This window comes from Elephantulus edwardii, unplaced genomic scaffold (genome assembly GCF_000299155.1).
Source record: "Elephantulus edwardii isolate Elephantulus edwardi_28Jun2011 unplaced genomic scaffold, EleEdw1.0 scaffold00042, whole genome shotgun sequence".
Taxonomy (NCBI): Eukaryota; Metazoa; Chordata; class Mammalia; order Macroscelidea; family Macroscelididae; genus Elephantulus; species Elephantulus edwardii.
Genome location: NW_006399792.1, coordinates 19,154,556 through 19,177,820, shown reverse-complemented (window position 1 = coordinate 19,177,820; position 23,265 = coordinate 19,154,556). Strand labels below are relative to the sequence as shown.

Here is a 23,265-nt window from a genome sequence, read left to right as displayed (position 1 = left end):
ACTTAATCACTTTGTCGTTGTGGTCTCCCCTCTCTGACCTCAAGGGACGCCGTGGGAATTGACAACACGCCTAACACAGTTTGCTGCCCAGCTTTTCTGGGGACCTTGCTATTACACCGGCCACACAGACTCCCAAGAACACCTCAACAACCGTTGGAAACATTTTATGGAGTCAAGACTCCATAGTGACCTGCCTGGTGCCAGTCTCCAGTTTGCCCAGTGTTTGTGTCCCACTTCGAAGTATGCTCGCGGGGGTGTTTAGCTGTCTCCAACAGTCAAATGATGCCTCCTCAGAGACCCCTACGGATGTGACCACCTAGCTCTCTACTCCAGGCAGGCCTCACAATCCCTACGCTCTACAACAGTCAACAGCTGCCTTAATTTTCCACCGGGGGCGTTTTTCTTCGTCTTAGGCAGGCGGTGGTTGTTGGGTCATCTGCAGCAGAAACTACTATGGCCTCTTCCTCTCCAATGTAGTCCCCTACCCGGCTGCGCGCTAGTGACAGCTTCCAGCTGTCTTGTAGTTTCTCTCTTATTAAGGGCTGGCTTGTGGAGGGGTAACTTCCCTTGTGGGGGCGCGCCCGTACCAACTCAGTCCCTTCCAGGCTAGTTCCTCAGGACCGGGTGCACTCCCTGGGACTAACATTGCAAGAGATGTTCTCCCCTGGCCCGAGTGTCCCCCCTCTAGTCTTCCTCTTCCACCTCCACACCCTCTCAAGCAGCCCGCTTTGCAAAACGCGTGGCCAGACAGAGCTGGAACCTCCGCGCCCAGCCTTTTACTCGGACTCGAGCACGTGGGGAACCCGGAGGGGTGGCGACCAGCACACAAATTGTGGGCATCCCGGTAGCACCGGCGAGGGTCGCTTTGAGGCCGGTGGCTACTCTGGGAGACCACAAGCTCTGCATTGGGGGTCAGCCAGCCAGGAATTGGAGCCGACCCCTCGCGGAGCTCCCACCGCCCCCTTCCGGCCGCGCAGACTCACACCCCTTTTCTGAGGAAGCAAATGGTCCCTTCCAGGCCGGTGGCCATGTTGCTCTAATAAAGCGGGAGGGGCGGCGGCGTGGGGGGAGCAGATGCTGCTGGTGGCGAGCGGGAGCCGAGTGCGAGCAGAGCGCAGCCGCGAGTGAGGCGCGGGGGAGGCGAACCGGAGCCGGAGCAGCAGGGTCGGCGGAGAGCACCCGGGCGCAGCGGGAGCCGCAGCCGCAATGGCCGTGGCCGTGGGGAGACCATCGGTGAGTGCCGGGGCCTGCCTCTCCTCGCCCCCTGCCCCTCCGGCGTCGGGTGGTCCTCGCTCTGGGCGGGGAATGTGGGGCTCGGGACCGCCGCCGCCGCCACTGTGGGTGTGTGCATGGATTGGGGCGCGTGTCTGGAGCAGAGGGGAAGGTGAGGAACCCCGAGATTCAGCTACTACGTGATGCAACAGTGTATTGCCTCGTCGCGCCCTTTTCCCGGGATGTGGAAGAAAAAGGACCCCCTCCTCCAATTTTTCCCTTAAAGGGATTCTTTGGCCATGGTGCTTCTCGGCTGCTTTTCTCTCCTCGCGCGCACCTTTCCCTTCCTGACAGCCGGGAAAGGCACCGGGTTGCGGGGGTTTCCTGCCGCGTTCCCGGCGCCGAGGGGGCGGCCAGGGCATAGGAGTTCTTACCCTGGGCGCTGCTTGTGCATCCCAAGCTTGTGGAAGCGGGTCAAAAAGAAAAGGGTGGGTTTTCCATAGTGGCTTCCCCAGTGCATTGTGAGGTTCCGGACACCCTCGGGCACCCACCCGGGTGCAGGGGCCCTGCCCAGGATATGGTCAGAAGCTGTAGATAACACTCACAAAGTTTTCAAAAGGCTGCCTTGTCCGGGTGGGTGTAAGTATTGAAATGCTCTGCGGCTGGAAAGCCGGGGGCGGTGGACCGAGGAGGTAGGGACGCGAGGATGAGGAAGGGAGGGTTGGTGCGTGGAGAATCGGGTGCCTCAAGGCTGGGAGGGATGGTACCAGGGTAGGGAAGGCTCAGGCCTCGAGTTTGGGGATGGAGGGGGCGTGCGCGCACGGTTCGGTTCCCGGCTCCCCAGCCGGCGTGGTGGGCGCTGGACTTGGAGGGTGCGGTTCGGGCAGTGCTGCGCATCCCCAACTCCCCGGTTGGAAGGCGGGGGCTGAAGGGACGCCGCTAGCTTTTCTCTTTTTTATTGAAAGGAGCCTCGCCGGTGGGAAAGGCGGAGTCCTCTTTCTTGGTCTCTCTTCCTTTGTTGCTTCAAGTCCACTTTCGCTGGGTCGGCTTTCGGGGGCGCCTTCGGCGGTGGTGGTAGTCCCCCTTTCCTCTTTTTTCTCCTCTGGTCCCCGGTCTTGAACTGTGAAGCTGCAGGTGGTGGCTTGAGAGCGTTTGTAGTTGGAGTGAAAAAAAAAAAAAAATCACTAGGAGATTCGAGAAGCTCTGAAATCCCAACCTTCAAGGCTGTCGCTCAGAAACTCTTCCCTCTCTTATAAATCCTTCCCAGATAACACATGCCTTTTGCCCCTTCCAAGCAGGAAGTCCATGGGGTCACTTGGCACATTGGAACTTGTTCTGGTGGTTGGGCGATTGAAGCTGTGTTTTCAAAAGATGCTGCCCATGGCCGGCCAGGGAATGTGCAGTGATCATACTGAAATGTAACTGTGGGTCTTTGAGACGTTTTGACTCTCTTAAGTATTTAGTAACCAACTCCTCTGAATTCAGATCACACACATGCTCTTGATGATTAGTGATTGTGGATAATTGTTACTGAGAGCATTGGGATAGTCTGTAGGATATCCTTTTATTTTTAAAGAAGTCCAGAGAGAGGAGAAAAAAATATTCCATCAGTTCTCTTCCCCACATTTATTTCCAGGATAACGAAAACAAGAATATCTGCTTGGAAGTCATCTAGGAATGGAAAGTTTGATTTTCTTTTTTTTTTTTAGGGGGGGGAGTGTAAAGTACGGTGTCTTTTTCAATAATACTTAACTGCTGGTGCATTCTTGAACGGGGGGAAGTGGAAGAAATAATTTGCTGCACATTTTCTATAAATTAGTTAGGTTCATATATGTCAGTTAAATAGAAACAGCATGTGGATTTAAGATTCAGTTGTGTGGCCATAATCATATCCAACACCAGGTCTGCTAACCAGATGTGAGTGTAATCCCACAGAACTCTTTCAGGGTTCAGACAATAAAGGAGATCCTTGAAAGTGTGCGTGTGGTAAGAAAGTGACTGCTCTGCACATTCTCTGTTGTCGCTGGAAGGACGATGAAATTACCTAGAGTTACTTAGCGTTTCCCAGCAGAAAGGCCTGGAGAACTTCTGTAAAGATTACTGCCAAGAAAACCCAGTGGGACAGATCTACACTGTAGCCCATGGGGCCATGCTTTGGGCAGACTCCATGAGCTGCTAACAGCGATTTGCAATTTAAAAACAGGAGCTTTTTTGATCAAGTTGTGGTTTGGGTAATCAAGAGTGCACCGTAAAGTTGAAACATCTTTACATACCCACAGAAAACTTGTGATGATAATCTCTCTCTGGAATTATTGAACTGTTTAACTCTGGGTGACTGTTTTAAGTATGGTTTTTGCCCAGAGGTTTTCAAAATAACTCCAATGAATGCAGAAGGCTGATTAAACCTTTCTCAAGGATCTACACTCCTTCATTCATGTTGCCTTTCCTTGTTTATTCTAAGATTTGAACAGAAAGACACATGTGCTAAGGAAAAAGAATTTCTCCAAAACTTGCTTGTGTAGTAGGAGTGGAGTTTTTCTGATACTCATATTTTTTTTGTTGTTGTTTGTTTTGTTAATTAGAAAAGCATGTGCTTATCTTGTTTCCTTATAAACAATTTTCCTTCCCATCCAATTTTAAATATTCTTGAGTTGAATATCTTAATGCAACATAAGTAAATGTAGCCATTTTCCCCCTGTGCATGTATCCTTTCTTAATAAATGCATTGTTACCTATTTTGTCAAATAGTTGCATTCATATATTATCATTTAAATCTAGGAACGAATTTCTAGTTCATGTTTCTTAAGTGGATTTGTTGTCCAGAGAATAAAAGCTCCAGTTTAATGATATTGTTTATTTCAATTTTTATCTCATCTCTTAGCTTCTCCATTTTGCAACTGATGATTTTGAAGCTTAGCCCTAAGAAGACCTTGAGGGAAGCCCATCTGCTGTTTCCAGAGTGCAACTGATGATTAGTTTTCCCCCAGGGAGGTGTCCATATTTTGATAATTTTATATTTTTGCATCCATATCCCATGAAAGCTATTATCTTTATTAAAAAGTATAATAATTTTTATGAGGATCAGGCTTGTGTAGCTGATCACCTTTATTTAGTGTCTCGTTCTCTCTCTGATTTTTCTTATTTTTCTTTTTAGGTATTTGTGTGTGTCTCTGTGTTGATTCCCCCCCCCCCCGCCCCCCCATGTCTCATTTTTAGGAGTGGTGTTTATCTAGTAGAGTCTGAGAATTGAAAGGGCTTCTGAGGTCATATGATCCAGTCTCCTCCTCACTTGAGAAGAATTTATTTTCTAATAGAATGTATGCCTTTCAATTTTTCTCATGGTGGAGAGTCTCCTATAATTTAAGAGGCACGTTTAGTTGTTCCTTTGATCTGTTGAACCAAAAGGAAAGGAGAAGCCAAATTGAGTCATTCACTCATTTAACACTCAGGAGCCATGATCGTTCAAGGTGATAGAGATCCAGCAAACCCCTTGCTTTTTTGGAGTAAGAATGAAAAGAAAAAGATAAAATTTATTTTCTGAGCAATTGGATATACGTGTACATTGAAGTGACAACTTCAGTGGAGGATGTGAGCAGTTTAGGGGGAAAGGCCTATTTCTGAATCAAGAATGATAATTCAGGTATAGGGTCTTCTCTGTAGGAGGATCATTCTGTCAGCTCCTGGTTTTCAACAAGGGAGACACTGATAATGAAATGTTTTTCCCCTTGTCATAAGAGCACCATGTCTAACTTGCCCCTGATGTAGGACTCTGGCTGTTCTAGGAGAAAGATTAATGAAGCTGATAAAGGTGCAGGGGACGGTCTTTATCAGTACAGAGGGCTGTCAGCTAGCAGGAGGTTTTAAAACATTAGAATTCTAGTCCTTAATGGTAAATTATGCACAGTTATAAATGATAAAGCAATTATTTATTAAGGAATGCAGTAAGTATTTATAAAGGTCAATATTTTTTTTTAAAAATCTTTTGAAAACCTTTGTTAGCATATCTTTTAAAAAGCATCTTACTCTAAAATGATGAATTTATGTTATAATGAAAATGGATCCAGAGAATTGATTATATGAACAAAATTACTGGTATCCCACCAATCCAGCATAATAGCTCTTTGATTGTTGGTGTGTTTTCATAAACTTTGAGGTTTATAGCAAGCCTAAACCGTATTTTCTAAATTGCTACTTAGAGACCAAATCGTGCCCAGATGAGCCGTATCTGACCACTTGGACACACTTTATTGGAGGAAATAGATACTTAGTGTTTTGGCAGTGGCCACCTCATTTCTTTGTCCGGAACCAAGGAAGGAATGAACGTGACACTGCCACTTGGGATGGCCTACTTTGATTGATTGCCAAAAGACCCTTTGTTTATAGAGACTGATGATGCCGCAGCTGATAATGAGCTTTGAGTTTAGACTCTTGTGTGTGGAGCAGGCTACAATTAGAGTCTTTGGTGCTTGTATTTCTTTTGATGAAAGCTTAAGCTTGGTTAAAAGTGAGAGGGAGGAAAAAAAAGTGAGAGGGAGGGGCTGTTCTTGGATTGTACAATTTTATTGGGACCTGCCTCTCTAAACCTTAGCTAGCCTGTCTCAACCAGGGTCAGCGAAGTGGAACCATTGTCTAAAGGAAGACCCAGCATCTAAAGCTTGTATCTTTTTCCCAAGAAGACCTACTTTACAGTATAATTGATTCCCCTTTCCCCTTGTTTGTTTAATCCTGAGGGACAGAAAACTCCCAGCTAAACAATACCTCTCCTGATCCATTCAGGCCCCGCTGGCAGGCCATCAATGTAGCTGTTGAATTAAAAACAATACAGGGGCTCAGATGATACAGACAAACTTCTAAAAAGAATCTGTTGGAAGATTTGAAATATAATTTGCATCATCTCAGTCCTGGCCTGATGTAGAAATTAGTTGTCCATGACTGAAGCTCAGGCACTAAAAACCAGTGCAACTAAACCAGACCCAGCCTTGGGGTTGATCGTGACTCATGGGAGCCCCAGGTGTCCCGGGATAAAATGGCGTTTGGTAGGGACTTTATTGGCTGTAATCTTTAGAGAATCAGATTGCCAGGGATTGCTTCTTCTGTTGTTGCTGGATGCCCTTGAACTGCCAACCTAGAGCCACCTTTTTCAAGATCAATGTCATTGAGTGTGTGCTTGAAATGCATTGTTCCGAGTCAGAGGAAGCAGGAAATTGAGTGGTGGGGACATATTCTGACTCCTTGCTGAGCTGTGACAGAGTGTGATGTACTGATTCTGGGGACAGACACATTTGGAGACTGGGAGAGTTTTCTTGCTTCAGAAAAGAGCAACTTTGGTATTTTGAGTAGGATCTTTTTTCCTGCCTTCCCTCCTCCCTAATTGTGGTAAATATATATGTAACAAATTGGTTGCCATTTCAATGCTCTTGACAGGTATAATTCAGTGACATTAGTTATGCTTATCATATTTCAGCCTTCCAGTATCTGTTTCTAAATTTTCCATCTCCTTTAACAAAAGTCAATGTCCTTTAAGTGGGGAATTGTGGTACTCTACCCTCCCCCCCCAACCCCCACTCCTGTTACCACTTTGGTTGAAGAACAAAGAACAAATCTTTGGTTCTTATAAACTTGTCTGTCCTGGATATATCACATATTTTTCCTGCTTGTTTTTGATAATTGATTCTTCTAATAGACTGAGGTGTACCTGATCCAGGCCATAGTCTTCACAATTTGGCTTGCATCAGAAAACCGGATAATGACTAGGGATGATAGAAGGAGAATTGATGCCTTTGAGTTGTATTGCTGGAGAAGAGTATGCATGGACTGCTGGGAAAACAAAGAGGTTTGTCTTAGGGAAGGTGAAATGAGACTGTTCCTTGTAGGTAAGGATTCTGACATACTTTGGGCATGTTACAAGGAGGGACCAGTCCTTGGAGAGGGAGACCATGCTTGGGAGAGTGGAGGGACAGTGCAAGAGAAGAAGACCCTCGATGAGATGGATTGACTCAGTGACTGGGGTGATGAAGGTAAGTGTGTCAGAGAAAATAAAGTTGGCACAGGACAGAGCAGGGTTCAGAGCTGTTTGTAGAGTTGCTGTGAGTCAGCAGATAAAAACAACAACAATAATTAGAAATCACATCTAAGTCTTTTTAAAAATTTTTATAGAGTTGTTGTGTACTGTTGAGCCAGAACTGCCCCATAGCTGACCCTCCTGTGGCTTTTCAGAGGCAGTTAATCACATAGGAGGAGATTGCTTGTCCTCCCATGGAGCAGCTGGTAGGTTTGAACCTTTGAGATTGCAGCCCAGCTTCTCACCACTAGGCCACCAGCGTTCCCTTTTTTCGAGTCAGAATGGATTTATTGCTGCTATTCAGATTTCTGAGGCTGTAAATGGCATGGAAGGAGATTGTATATTTTTTTCCTGTGGTGCCGTTGTCCTTCTAGGTGGTGTAGCACTGGTCTGTGCATTGCTGTACAGAGGTAACTCATGGTTGCTGTGATGCTGAGCACTGTGACACTGATGTGCAAAGTGTGATAATGTTTACCCACGGTGGACAGTGTTAGGTGGAGCTCCCTGATTAAAACAAGCCTGGAAGCAGGAGTGGCATCCACTCCCGAAAATGGCTTGCCTTCCGGAAACCCTATGGACAGTGCTCAGGCCTTTCGTTCATAGGGTTGCTGTGAATTGTCTACTACTCAACAGCACCTAACAACACAACAGAATGGTGCCACTAGTGGATTCAAAGTGCCTGACAGATGTGACTTTTGTGTCAGCAGTGGAGCTCCCTAGAAATCCAATCACAATATTAAAGAAGAATTAGTGTTGAAAAATGAAGTACCCTCAGCAGCCTAACATCACTAATTGTTTTTAGCTTTCTAATCTTGTCTGTTTTATCTGCTATTCCATGTGTATGTTCTGTATGGAGACCCTAAGGTTATAGTGAAAGCTTGAGATGCAGTCCCTGCTACTTTTGTTAAATTTCTCTCGAGGATAATGGACTTAATAAAGAAAATGAGACAAGGAGTAGCTGGGAAAGTGTCTCAAGCCAAGAAAACTGCATGAGCAGAACTCTGGAAGTAAAGGAGAGTGTATTAAAGAAATCCATTGTAACTGGACATTAGCATTAGAGAGTGGACAGTCATGTTGCTGCCCTTGTGGGAAGTAGTCACTCCCAAGTACTGGGAGTGCTCCTGGCTTGGTGACACAGAGTGTAATGCCACTGGTTCAAATCTACCAGTTGCTCTGCAAGAGAAAGATGGGCAATCTCCTCCTGTGCAATTTACAACCTCTGAAAACTACTGCAGGATTAGCTGTGGTCAGTTCCGACTTGAGGGTACACAACAACAACAATCAGATCAGGCCGTTCTTTCTTTTAAGACTTGCATGTTTGCTGCATAGTTCATTACATACGTCTTCTCTCTATCCCTGCACTTTTAGGGGATTAGTGGTTCAATATTAGATTTTACACCAGCAGCCAGGAAATCAAAAGACAAATTGCATTAGGAAACTCTTTTGTCACAGGCTTCTCCAGAGTGCTAAAGAGCAGCCGTGTCAGTCTAGAGACTAAGGTGTGCTTGATCCAGGCAGTGGTCTTCACAGTTATTTGCTATGCATCAGAGACCTGGACAATGACTAAGGATGACAGAAGAAGAATAGATACTTTTGAGTTGTGGTGCTGGAGAAGAGTATCAAACATACTATGGACTGCCAAGAGAATAAACAGGTCTGTCCTGAAAAGGGTGAAAATAGGCTGCTCCTAGAGGCAAGAATTTTGAAGCTCCATCTGCTATACTTTGGGCATGTTGCCAGGAGGGAACAATCTTTGGAGAAGAACATTATGGTTGGAAGGATGGAGGGACAGTATAGGAGAGGAAGACCCTGGATGAGATGGATTGACACAGTAACTGGTAATGTCGTTGAGTGTGTCAGAGACAATGAGATTGGCTTCGGATAGGACACAATTCAGAGTATTGTGCACAAGATCTTGTAAGCCACGTGACAGCCTGTAACAACAGCACAACATGGAGGAGATCATGGGACGCTCTGATGGTATAATCCACGCCAAGTTTGCTGTACATCTCCAGTGGTTCAAATCCACCAGTGCCTCCATGAAAGAAAGAGACTGTTTCCCAGTGCGACTTACATTCTTGCATACCCACTGGAGGGTTGCAGTGAGTCCGAATGATGTGATGGCAGTAAGTTTGAATTTTGTTTACAGAGATCCAGGTTCACTTCCTGGCCAGTGCACCTCCTGTGCAGCCAGCTGCCACGTGTCTTTCAGAGGAGGCACGTCCTTCTGAACAGGTTTCAGTATGACTTTCAGACTAAAGAGAGGCAGACTAGGAAGAGAGGCCTGGATAGCGACTTCGGAGAAATCAGCCAGTGAAAACCCGAGAGTCTGTGGATGATCATGGGGGTGGCGTGAGACCAGACAGCATTCTCCTCTGTTGTACATGGGGTTTCCAAGACTGAGGGGCTTATAGTGACATAATAGCCCTTGTACCCCAGTTTGAGCTGTCACAGATTCTTTCTTGATAATGTCTGTACCCGGAAATGGGTTGATGGAAGACTTGCAGAGTAATAATTCTTCAGAATTCAAAAGAGTAAAGGAGGGCAGAGGAAAGGACCCAAGGAGTCGATTTTGTTCATCCTAAGATGAAATACTCGAAGAGGAAGTGAAGGTGGAAGAATGAGCAACCCAGTGACATCACTAGCTAGCTCTTCCTCTCTAGCCCTGAGCACTTCCTCAGGGCAGCCTCCTTTCCTTCTCCTTGCTGTCAAGTCAGAACTGACTCATAGCTGTGTGTCCCTCCAGCTGGTTTCTAGAGGCTGTAAATAGTCTGTAGGGAACCGGGAATTAAAATTTTCTTGGATGCTGAAGCAACCGAGTGCTTAAGAGAGCTGGTGATGGTAGGCCTCTCACTTTGGATTTCAAATGGCTTATTGGTGTTATCCAAAAAGAAAGGAAAAGCCCAATGACTCCTTTAAGAGTAGGAGAGAAGTTTGTCAAGAGTCAGTATGGATACTTTCTCAACCTCCCACAAGACTTTATCATAAACTTTATCCTCTTAGGAACCGTTTTCCTGCCAGTGTAACTGTTGTGAACCTTATTAAAGGTGCCGATTAAATGTATTCATACCTGTTCTTGGAGGAGAAAAAGCTGCATCAAAAACGTCCATACAGTGAACTCACTCAGTCTCCTAAGGACAAATACTGTGTAAGACCATTATAGTAAAAATAGAACAATTAGTAAGATGTGTATGAATGTCCAAAGGGAAGGGGACAAGGGGGAGGGTAGACGTCACTTGGATTGCATGCAGAGTGTAGTGGGGGGATTGACAGGGAAGAATTAAAAAGTAGGAAAATTCAGTGGGGACTTGAAAAGATGGGGTAATAATAGGCTTAGATCACTGGAAATTACTTATAGAAAAGACAATTTCTATGAATGATTGAATGAAACACAGTGTAAGTGAAAGATTGTGTTACATTCATGTACATTGTGTCTTATACAGTGTAAATAAACTATTGTATGAAGACCAATTAAAAATATAAAAGAAAAAATCCTGAACCCAGCAAACACCCTTGCTCAGGAAGAGTGTTCAGTATCTGGAATTTTTATTTTCCCTATTCAAATTCTTGTCAAGACAATTTACTATACCCTCGTAAGATTCCTGAGAGGTGAGTAATACAGACAAGGAATCTGAGGCATAAAGAAATTGCCAGTTAACCTAATCTAGGACAGCTAGTTAGTGGGAGAGCGAGACCTTAGAATAAAGGAATTTTAGACCAGCACAAACACAGCCCTACTGTCCATGTCAGTCAGGATTAATTATGATGAGGCAACAGGTTCAGTGACTTACACAACAAGTCTATGTTTTTATCAGGGTCCTTGTCTGCTGGTGTCTGCTCATGCAGTGTTAATTCTCAGACCCTGACTGAACATTGCCATTCAGTGTTGGCAGCGTAAAAAAACACAGAGTGAAGCCTGAAGTGACTTTTCAAGTTCTTAAATGGGTCACTTCCACACAAACTTCGTTGGCCAAAGCTGGTGCTACTCCTAAACTCAAAGTTTAAGGATGGGGGTTCCTGCTAAGTGTGACATCAGAAGCTAGCTACTTGACCCAGCTTGAGGGCCAGGGTCAGTGAAAAAGAGGAAGATTCCCAACAAGATGGACTGACAAGAGTGTTTGCAATACTGGGTCCAAACAGCAGTGACTGTGAAGATCGTCTAAGGCTGGACATCAAACCTAGAGTTGCTACGAGTCAGTGGTGCCGAAGAGTACTAGTGACAATAAAGATGTATAGTGAGTGTTTTAAATAATATATAGCTTGCACCATCCTAGTCAGCTATCTCCTATAAAGACAAGGCTTGTTCTCCTTTTAAAAAGTCATGATTGTTTTCATTTTACTCTGAGTCTTAGAATAATTTTTAAGAGAGAAACAGAAGGAAGTGAAGACATTGTGGTTATCCCTGCTGTTCACCTGTGATGGTCTCTGGCATCTGCACCACATGATGAGTGGTGACCTTCCCTTCTCAGAGATCTTCAGTGCTGCTCTCTGGTGGCCCCAGCTGTGGGACCAGCTGTCCACCAGTCATTTCCCATGAGATGCTTCCACATCAAACCATCCCTAGTCTGTTCCCAATACTGATGCACCAGAGGACATCATTCTTATTTCCTTGCTTTGTTTTCTTTGAAAGACAAGTTGTATATAGCGTTTTGGTAAAGAGTATGGCCTCTGAAGCCAGACTGACACCAGACCTCTCAGACGCAAGAGTACCTGCTGTGCAACTTTACAAGCTTTGGCACCTCGTAGCTGACCCTCCAGTAGGTTTTCAAAGACACTAAATCAGTGGGAGGAGATTGCCCCTTGGCTTTCCACAGAGCAGCTGGTGGATTCAAACCCTTTGGGATTTCAGCACAGCTTCTTATCACTTGTGTACTTCCTTGTTTCTCAACTGGACGTACCTTCCTCAAAGAAATGCAGAATTAAGTGAATTAGTATGTAAAAAAGTAGTTTCGGTGAAGCCTGGAATGTATATCTTCAATAAAGGTAATTATTCTAGGAAAAGGAATACTATCATAGTAAACCACTTTGTACTGAAGTTGAAGTTGTCAACGAGTTCTTCCTGCTTTGATCAATAATCAGCACCCTTGGTGTCAACAGTCAGATCAGGAGATGTATGGCATTGGGCAAGTCTGCTGTCAGGGACCTCTCTAGAACACTGATTAGCAGTGATATCAGTTTGAAGACTAAAGTGCGTCCGATTGAAGTCATGGTCTTTTCAGTCACTTGCTATGCATCTGGGAGCTGAACAGTGAATAAGGATGAAAAAAGAATTGATGCTTTTGAACTGTGGTGTTGGAGAAGAGTATGAATATCCCATGAACTGCCAAAAGAACAGATATGTCTTGGAGAAAGTGCAGCCAGAGTCCTCCTTGGAGGCAACGATGGTGTAGATTTATCTTTCATACTTTGAACATGATGCTAGGAGAGGCCATTTTTTTTTTAAAGTTCTAGCGTATTGGAAAGGTGGAGGGTCAGTGAAAGAAAGGGAGATCCCCAACGAGATGAAGTGGCACAGTGACTACAGTAATGGGTTCATGTGTATCAGAGGTGATGAGAATGGCACAGGCTAGGACAGGCTTCAAGTCTCTTGTCACTATGAGTTGTACTTGACTTGATGGCACTCAACAACAACTGAAGACAAGGGAGCTCTGGTGGCTCAGTGGTAAGGAATTGCTGGTGCAAAAGGTATGCCATTTGAATCCATCAGCTGTTCTGTGGGAAAAGGATGGACAGTCTCCTCCCATGTAATTTACTTTCTTTGAAAGCCCACTGGAAGTTGGGTCGATAGTACATGACAACAATAACTGCTAAAGCCTAGGCTCAAACCAGCAGTGCCTGCCTGCCTGCCATGTGCAAAGCTTTGGAAGGCAGGAAGAAGACCATAAAGTAATCCAATGTAAGCTGAGATGTTAGCAGTCAGGGTTAGGTTGCGAGACCAGACGGAGCGAGGTGGTGAGATAGGAAATGCCCAAATCAGGCAATGTATTCTTTAAGATGCAGGCGTGTTGACTACATAGTTGTTTATATGTGTCATGTTCTGTAAATTGGTCTTTTCTCTTGCATACCAGAGATTTGCAGACTTCCTTTTTCCTAGTTAGACACACTGAGAGCCTTTGAGGTACAGATTCAAGACTTTCTCCATGAAACCTCCACTTCCACCTCAGGGTTGACACCCTTTCTTCTTTGAGTTATTGGCAGTGCACGTGGCAATGGCTACCTGCAAATCTCTGTGTCACCTCCTTAGTACTCTGGAACCCCCTACCCTCTTTTACTAGTTTTATGTATTTTTTTTTAAAAAATGAAGGCTTGTTAACTAAAGTTGTGGACATTAAAAAACTCCCATTTACCATGTAGCAAAAAGGTTCTGCTGGCTGTTGACCTGAATATCCCATGGACTGAGAAAAGAACAAACAAGTATGTCTTGAGCAGAGTGTTCTTTAGCGGCAAGGATGGGGAAACTTCGTCTCACGTATTTTGGGCATGTTAGGAGAGGCCTTGGAAAAAGACCCTGTATTTGAAAGGTGAAGGGTCAGTGACAGAGACGAGACCTTCACTAAGATGGATTGACACAGTGACGTTCATTGGGCTCAGGTGTCTTAGAGATGAGGTGGATGGCACAGGATAGGGGAGGGTTCAGATCTGTTATTCTTCATAAAGTTGCTATGAGTCTTTGTTGACTTGATGGCACCCAGCAACAACAGTCCTTGACCACATGTGTGCCGTATTAGTTTTTATTACCAGAAATAAGGGAAGGGCTATTGTATAGGATAGTGGAAATCCTTTCCCTCTACCTTTTTTATGCTAGCTGTGAGCTCCAAGCTGGAATAAACCTTAAGTGTGTAACTCTGGGTTTCTCTGCTATAACCATTCACATCTTGCTCAACTTTTTGGATTCATGATCAAATTTGGATGGCCTAGGAAATTACTGTCTCATAGAATGACCCTTAACTGCTACAATGTGGGAGCTGGTAGGAGATATTTTTTGCTTGTCACTAAGATAGTTCTATGGTTGTATCTCCATGGTTCTTCAGAGGATCTTGTGTAGGGTCCAGCCTACATGGATGGTCAGTCCCAATACTTTTCAAATTATTCCCATCCCTTCTCTCTTTTCTCTTTTCCCACTTCCCCCTTTTTACCCCCTTGGATAACTTCCCAAGGATAGTATGCATGCAAGCCCTGGCTCTCAAGTTCTTATGAAGGAAGCTAGGTAAAGATACTTTGTTTCCTAAATGGGATCTCATGTCTTACATTGTGTGAATGAGAGTATATGTTACTTTTGTAAAATGCCAAGTTACTCCAGATGTAAAAAAAATCCAAAAAACAAAACCCCTCAAAACATCTGCTCAGAACAAACTGACCTTTTAGCCAGATTTTGTTATTTATTGGCAGCAAAGTTTGTAAAACCTAGATTTAGGGTGGAGGCATTTGTTTTTGAATGTGTAGTTTCTAGTTTGTGCTATTTTTTTATTTAGCACTTCTGTTTTAAGTCAACTGCATATTTTATGTTCTAAAACTTAGATAAAACATATATTGGGATGAAATAGATTTATATATTAAAAAGTACATCTTTGGTACCTAAGGTATATACTTAAGTCAAATATTTACACTTTCTTGGGAAAAAATGAGATTTTTTTTTTTTAAGGCCAAAGCCAGTGCTGGAAAAAAGGAAATATTTCTTGAATCAATTTTAATTAGGTAGTACTGAGTTTTTATTTTTTTTAAAGGACCTGAATTATCTGCCAAAAAATTTTTAAGATAGAGCTGTTCAGTTTACCACTTTATGTGAAAATACCGCTCCTTTCCCAATCTCTCCATTGAAGAAAGTCTGCCTCCTTAAAAATTACAGCCTTACCCAATTAAAGAATATAAACAAGTTTCTTTTTTTTTTTAAAAAAAAAAATTACAGCCTTGGGAACCCTATGGAAACAATTCTACTCTGTCTTATAGGATCAGTATGAGTTGAAAGGACACACACCAACATTTGCCTAATACGGAGCCCTGGTGTCCGCTGCTAATTGAAAGGTTGGCAGTTTGAACCCATCTGCTTTTTCAGAGAAAGACCTAGTGATCTATTTCTCTGAGGCTTACATTTTATGGGGGCCTTTATGGGGGCATCTCTGCTCTGTTACATCAGGTCTCTGTGAATGGAAACTAGAAACTTTATGGGACATTTCTGCTCTGTCACGTGAGGTCTCTGTGAATGGAAAATAGAATCATTGAGACCTGACAACAATAGCCCAGAAAGTTTCAAAGAATGTCATCAGGATCCTTAAACGCTGTATAAATCAAGCAGATTTATGTTCCACTCCTCAAACTTGTAACCTTTGCTCTTACTCATTGAAGGTTGGTTTTACATCTTGTGTGGCCATATCAAATTGATTGCCTGTCATTACATACTTTTTATTTTTAAAGCCTTTTTAATCTTTAAATTCTTAATCAGTTAACCTGAGAATGCTGAGAATCGTTTACAGTTGAAGCTCAATTTTCTCTGTACCCTCAACGACAAAGTCTTTCTGTTATTAAAAATGAAAATGTCACCGTTCAGTATGATAGCATTCAGGAACAAGGGGTGCATTGCGTGGTGGGCTGGGGGCAGGCATAGAAAATGTGCAACAATGAATTAAAAAGAATTACCATTCAGAAACCATAATTCTGAGGAGTTTTATGAATTTAGGTGGAAAAGAAACATCAAGTTTTAGCTTTTAAATTACTGATAATAAATACACTATCTGTGGCTGTTCCAAGATGGCTTTTAAGCTGCAGCTGGTTGAAGGGTAGAGGGTTATGTGTATTTAAATTGTGTTTTATAACCCAATCAACGTATGAAGTGATTAGAAGGTTTCTTTGTGTAATGGTTTAATAGGCACGTGAGGGAGAAGGAAGGGGTTACTGCTGAATATTGCTCATCTTTCTCTTTCTTGAAGAGCTTGTGTTTTTAGTCCTTGGTGGTTTTTCCTACTTCCTGTTCACTAAACCAGTAAATATTTATTGAACCCTGGCCAACACCATGCAGAGTGAAGCTGTCAAAACCATATTCCTTCCCACTTTCCCACCAAACCAAACCAGAAACAAATCTTATCTTTGTCAGATGGATCTCTTAGTCATGAAGATTCCAAACTATGGAATAAGGCTTAAATTGAGGGGTAAGTTACTTAGTTTTCAGGACTGCTAGAACAAAATTCCATGAAGTAGGTGACTTTAAAGAACAAAAATACATTTTCTCTCAGTTCTGGGTCAAGGTCTCAAGCATACAGATTCTTTCTGGGGACTTTGAAAACAATTCCATGCCTCCATTTCAGTTTCACATAGAAACTGGCAGTCTTTGGTTTTCTTTTGCTGATTTTAGGTGCACCTACTTCCTTTATCACATGTCACCTGCCCTCCCTTGCTAAATGTGTCTGCTTCTATAAAACACTTTTCAGAAGGGATTAGCACTAGGAAGGACCTCTACTACTCTGGTTTGACTTTTTTTTCTTCTTTTCTTTTCCAGTTTAATTGATGGCAAAAGAAGAAAAAAAGTTAAAGGTATATTCTCTGGGAGCCAATAATTTAGTTGGGAAGAGAAAGTTTACGATCAGAGAGTGCTTGGCTTCCATATTTGGGAATTGGTTTCTGCAGGGCCAGAACCTGATTACCCAGTAAACAAGGTACATGCAGGTCCAGTTATGTCTTCCCACCGGTCCACAGTGCACACTTTCACTTGTTCCCTATCACTTCAAAGGTTTGTTGGTATGCCTTTGAAATTGTTTTCCACAGATTAGCAGGTAAATACAGTGGAGCTTGTCTGTACCTCACTCAGTGCAAACTAGTGTATACTGTGTTTACTGATTAATTCACCTTATAGGCTCTTCTAAACAACTGTTCAGCTCTCTCTTTTTTTCTTAGTAAATATCTATTCTTTTGCTTTAAGAGTCAGTACAAAAGACATGCACTAAAGGGAAATGGGAAGACAGATCAGAAGTTGTATCAGAATCTGGAGGGGATATCTATTTTCAAACACTGCCAGGTTATGTTACGCTCTTTGCTCTCCCTGTGAACATTGATTTAGCCCCCAACGTGCCAAAGCCTTCTGACTAGTCTGTCTGTGTACACAGACTAATACGCCTGCTGCATCATTTTCTTATCTCTTAAACCAGTTTATGCCAATTTAGTTAATTATGTAACTTAATATTATTTAAATTTTTGAAAGCTTAAGTGCAAGAAGAGTTTCTTATCAGTGAAAGGCTTTGGGAAGATTTAGTGAGAGTTTTGCCAAATTTAAACTTCTGTGAGTTTAACGAGTGTAAGGCAGCTGGAAAAAAGCTGGAGGAAAAATGTTAAGGATCCAGATAGTCTGTACTCAGATGGCGTTACACATGCTTCCAAATTGTAGTTCACTTTAAAGAAAAGAACTAGAAGTCACAAATGCTGCCTTATGGTTTATGATTGAAAGATACAAGAGTCATGGGAAAGCCTTGACCCTTTATCCAACAAGTGGTGAATAGCTGTGGATTGAATTATGTCCTTCAAAATAGGTCCTAGGGTTGTGTGATCATCCTTCATTTTATGATCTAATATAATTACTCTCTATTTTATGGATAATAAATATTAACCTCTATACTCTCTGCGGGACCATTGGTGACCCAGTGATAAGGAGTCTCACTACCAACCGAAAGGCTCACAGTTTGAATCCACAGGCTGCTCCAAGGGAGAAAGATAGCCAGTCTCCTCCCATGCAATTTACTGCCTCTCAAAACCTGGAAGATCCACTTTGAGTCAGTTCTGACTCAATGGTACGTAACAGCAGGAACATAGTAGCTTGGAAAAAAGGCAAACAGCAGAGGCAAAGATGGTGAAATGTCATCTTGCATACTTTGAGCATATTGTTAGGAAGGGCCATTCTGGAAAAAGATTTGATGCTTGGAATGGTGAAGGGTTAGCAAAAGGGAAGAAGGCCTCCATTGAGATGGATTGACACAGTGACTAACATGGGCTGGAGTATATCAGAGATCCCGAGAATGGCACAGGATAGGGCAGAATTGAGACCTGTTGGTCTCTCTGTGTCATAGGAGACTCTGTGGCACCTAACAACAACAACATACTTACCTTTATATGATAACCCTGGTGGTGTACTGTGCAGTGTGCCATGGTATAGTAGAGAGATTGACAGTTCAGATCTACCAGGCACTTCTTAGGAGAAAGATGGGCAGTCCCCTGTAAAGATTTACAGCTCAGAAACTGTCAGAGGATCATTATGCTTTGGAGTCTACTTACCAGCAGTGAGTATGTTAATGAACAAGAGTTGTGTGGGGTGTATCTTGACTCATAGCTTTAGAAGAGAGTATCACTCAAGTCACACCTTTGCTTCAGTTACACCTTTTATATTGCAAGAGAGGAAATGAAAGAGAAGTAAGCAGAAAGGAGAAAAGACTTGCCTTAATAACACCACCAAAGAAGCAGAGGTAGAGGAAGAGAGGGCACCAGGCACGTGAAAATGATCCAGGAGCAGAAGCTTAGAAGAGAGAGCTCCAAAGCCCACAGAGAGAAAGCCTTCCCTTAGCTGGTGCCCTGAATTCCTACATCTAGCATCTTAAACTGCAAGAAATACATTTACTAACACCATCCACTGTGGTGATTAGCAGTGCAAGACAATTAAGCCAGTATAAAATGTTTGGGCTAGAACTATTTTAAATGCTCCATTTTAAAATAGGAGAGGCTGGAGAGCATTATGCAGAGTGAACTAACTCAGGTGCATAAGAACAAATACTGTATAGGACCATTCTTGTGAAAATGGAAGGATAACCAGGAGGATCTGTATGGACATGCAAAGAAGGAGGAGGCAGGGGATTGAGGGGGTGGTGAGGGGGAAATTCACAGGGTCGAAGCATTTGGTGGGTGGAGGGGGAGAGAGCAGGGGGGAAAATGTACATGACTAAAATATAATTTAAAAAAACCAACCCCCCAAATCCCCCAATCCGCCACCCCAACAGCTCCATTTTAGAAGTGCTTTGAGGGTAAGTCATGCAAGTCTTGGTCCTAATAGTCTTGAGCAAAAGAACGTCAGCTGTTCAAGACCACCATCCTTCCCAAACTTCTCCCCTCCCTATATTCTAACACATGTACCCTCCGGCTGAGAATCATTATGTGTGGATGAAATTAATCCTCACTGTGTAACTGGGAGAAAAATATTGAGAATTACTAGTTAGTCAGTCCCATGTTAACTACAAATATCTCTGGGAAAATTAATTTATTCAGCATTACTTGACTTCTTTTACACTGATGTAAATGATTATGGTTTTTTGATAACCAGGATTTGAAGAGATTCAAGGACACCTGTTTCTTTTTTAAAAAGTAATACCCCCTCAAATTTTTATTTGGGTGAAATTTTACGGAGCAGATTGATATGCTGGGCAGTCATTCATATATATTTTGTTTCATGACATTGTTAGCAGTCCATACATTGTATCATCATCTTTCCCAGGATCTCTCTGTAGTTCTTGTTTCCTCTTCATTTTACCTTCTGAGTTTTATCCTTGGACAAATGCCCTTGTGATTTCATGTAGTTGAGTGCGCTTAGGGATGAGTACCTCCCTGGTGTTACTGTCCACCTTATAGATCTGTCTATAAGGCTACAGGCAGTGCCACTATGTGAGTTTATTCCAGGCTTAAGGCCAACAAAGGCCCATAGTCTTGGTGGTTCCACCAGTCTCTATCAGAGCAGTAAGTGTCACTACTATTATGATTTTGAATTTTGTTTAACATTCATGTCCTACTATCTTCAGAACCTTTCCGGAAAGAATAGCCAAAGTGTCTGGAGATCATTAAGTTGTGGTCTCTGACTATATAAGCTGAGGTTCTAGAAGCCTGTTAGTGCTATTGACTAATTGTTTTCCATGTGTTTGATTTTCTCCAGTCTTCTTTGTTTCAGACAGGGAGAGAACAATAGTTTGTTGTATCTTAGCTGGCCACTTGTAAGCTTTTAAATCCCTACTCATCTTATAAAGGGTAGAACACTGCCCTTGTGGATTGTGTTGCTGCAGTTGACTCTTGACAATATGATCTTGAGATTCCAGGCCTACTGATTAAGTATTCCCCTTAGGGTATTTGGTTATCTTTAATAAGTTCATATGATATTGTCCCCTGAATATAATCTGCTACTTTCTTTTCTCTGAGATTGTCCAAAATAAAGGAAAATGTGATTCTGGAAGCCAGGTAATCTTATTTTGGGAAGATAAAAGTTTATTTTAGTGATCTATTAAGTTCTCTTTTTGAGCTACACAGGCCTACACAGTTTACTGGTCTTTTTATATGTAGATGAAGCCTAGACTTCAGTCCTTCTAGACTTGCATTCAGGCGAGAGCCTTGACATTTTGGCTCAAATGGTGCATTCCAGTCATCCTTGGATCATCTTTCATCAGCCGTCTGATTTAATTTTGATTCCTAACCATGAGAAAAATTAAGTGTTAAAGAAAGCAAGTAGAAAGTTGTTTTCTATTCCAAATAAAGGGAGTGGGAGGAGAAAACTTAACAAATTGGAAGCTAAAATGTGTGATTTATCCAGTTATCAAAGTAAAACAGTACTTGTTTTCCAGGTTGGCTTTTTACATTTAATTTTATTTTCATCTTTACATGGAATCTTTCTGGAATGTTATTGCGAAGTTGCATATTGGCTTTGCCATTAAACTCCATACACCACACTGATGTCCTACCAAAAAGTGTCCAACTCTGTGTTTTTTCACTATAATTAGATTTCGGTTCATAAAAATTGATCCTCACAACAATTTTGTGAGAGAACTTTATGAGGTTCTTGACTCAAGCCCTTTTTGATGGGTTAGGCTCAGGCCTAGGGGTCAGTGAAATACTCAAGGTAAACAGTGATGATCTTTAAGGCCGAATCATCTGACTCTTGGTTACACCCACTTCTTAAACCAAAATAAACCAGACCTAAATTGGTCTCTCTCACTCATGCTGACCTCCTGTGTTACAGAGTAGAACTGCTCCATATCGTTTTCAGTGACTGTATGTAATGTTTGTGGAAGCAAATTGTCGGAACCTTCTTCTGCCTTGAGTTGAACATTGATAGCACAAACCTACAACAGTCATATATAGCGGTTGAACACTCAAATGTGTTTATTACTGCCAAGGAGCTGGATTTTAAAATTTAATTTTAGCTTAATTATTTAACTTAATTTATATTTGAATTTAAGTAGCCACGTATGCTACCATATAATATGGTGGCTACCATATTGGACAGCATATTTGGAAATAGAGAAATATTTGCAGTCTGATCTCTTTTTATTAATTTTAATAAGTGATCTATTAAGGAAAAAATATTAAGGGAAGTTTTACATATGTAGAAAATAGAGATAATGGTATAGTGACCTTTTATACCATCACTCAAACTAATTGTCAATTCATATCCAATCCTCTATCTTCTATCCACTTTTCTCTATACTCTTTTTCCACTGCATTACTTAGCAGTAAACTGCAGGCATAATCTGAACTCACATTAAGTGCTAATAAGATAGTCACCTCTGGGAAGGAGGAGGATACTGATGTTGGGAGCTGTAGTGGGGATCTTCATATGTGTCTATGGTAGCTTTTAAAAGAATTGAATATCTTGTTTTTGTTGAGTATTGACCCATAGTTGACCCTTTAGTGGGTTTTCAGAGGCAGTAGTCTCATGGGAGGAGATTTCCCATCCTTCTTCCATGGAGCAGCTGGTGGCCTTGAACTGTGTGTTTTTGGGATTGCAGCACAGTTTCTTATCACTAGAATTGAATATATGAATGATTAAATGTTATGGCTTGACAAAGATGAGTTGCTTGCAACTCATAGCGACCCTATGTACAACAGCCCTAAACTCTGCTCTGTCCTGTGCCATTCACACCATCTCCAATACACCCATCCCGAATACCCCAGTCACTGAATCAATCTACCTCATAGAGGGCCTTCCTCTCCTGCGGTTCCTTCACCCTACCAAGCATGATGTCCCTCTCCAAGGACTGGTCCCTCCTTACAATGTCCAAAGTATGTTAGGTGGAGCCTCAGAATCCTTGCCTCCAAGGAGCCACCCGATTTAACCCTTTCCAGGATGATAATATAGATGTGTAATATCTTATATAATTGAAATGTCTCATCATCATCATTATTTTGAACCTAGAGATGTGAGTCACTGCCAAGGCCTTGATAATGGGAAGTGGGAAGGGACCCCAGCCAACACCTCAGACCTGCTGCTGTCCATCTGATTCCAGTTGATAGAACCCTCTATCAGGCTTCCATGGCTGTTAACCTTTATGGGAAGAGATTGCCCATTTTTTCTCCTGTAGAGGGTGTGGTGGATTCAGAGCAGTGACGTTTTGGTCACCAGTATGACATGTAATGCCCTGTGCCGCCAGAGCTCCTTCCGGGCTTGGTTGCCTGTGCTGGTGATATAGTAGGAAATGTGACTGACCACTAACAGAAAGACTGGCAGTTCAAATTCATCTGTCACTCTTGGGAGAAAAATAGACATTTTCTCCCACAATCATTTACAGCTTTGCAAACACAACAGAGGGTTGCTACGAGTAGGGTGTAGTTTGGTTTTTCATTTGTTTGCATGTTCATATTGAACATAAGAGTCTTAGTGGTGCAATGCTATAATTATTTACCTGCTTACCAAGAGGCTGATGGCTCAAACTTATCCAGATGTTCCCTGGAAAGAAAACGTGAGTATCTGCTTCGATTAAGATTACAACCAAGGGGGGGGGGAATCCTGTGAGGCAATTCTGCTTTGTCTTGTGAGGTCAGTGTAATTCTGTATTGATTTGATTATAACCAACACAACAGATTGCACTTAGAACTTATGCATGTGTATACTGCATTGAAACAGACGAGGAAGAAAACTGTTTAAAAAAGATATGTGATTAGGTATTTTTGTCATGCCAGGAGTCCAGAGCAAAGGCTGCATAGTGGAATGGACCTGAGGGGAGGGATTGTAAAACAATGAAAGAATTTTTCTTTTACTTTTCCAA

At 42.6% G+C, this 23,265-nt stretch overlaps 1 protein-coding gene across 1 annotated transcript in view; it reads left to right on the top strand.

The window, feature by feature from the left end:
• Positions 1-1,044: 1,044 nt before the first annotated feature.
• Positions 1,045-23,265, top strand: part of SEPT11 (septin 11) — a 140,983-nt gene continuing 118,762 nt past the window's right edge. The window contains exon 1 of the mRNA XM_006885298.1: positions 1,045-1,233. Within this exon, the coding sequence (XP_006885360.1) occupies positions 1,207-1,233 (27 nt within the window). The 5' untranslated portion in view covers positions 1,045-1,206. The remainder of the gene's footprint in view (positions 1,234-23,265) is intronic.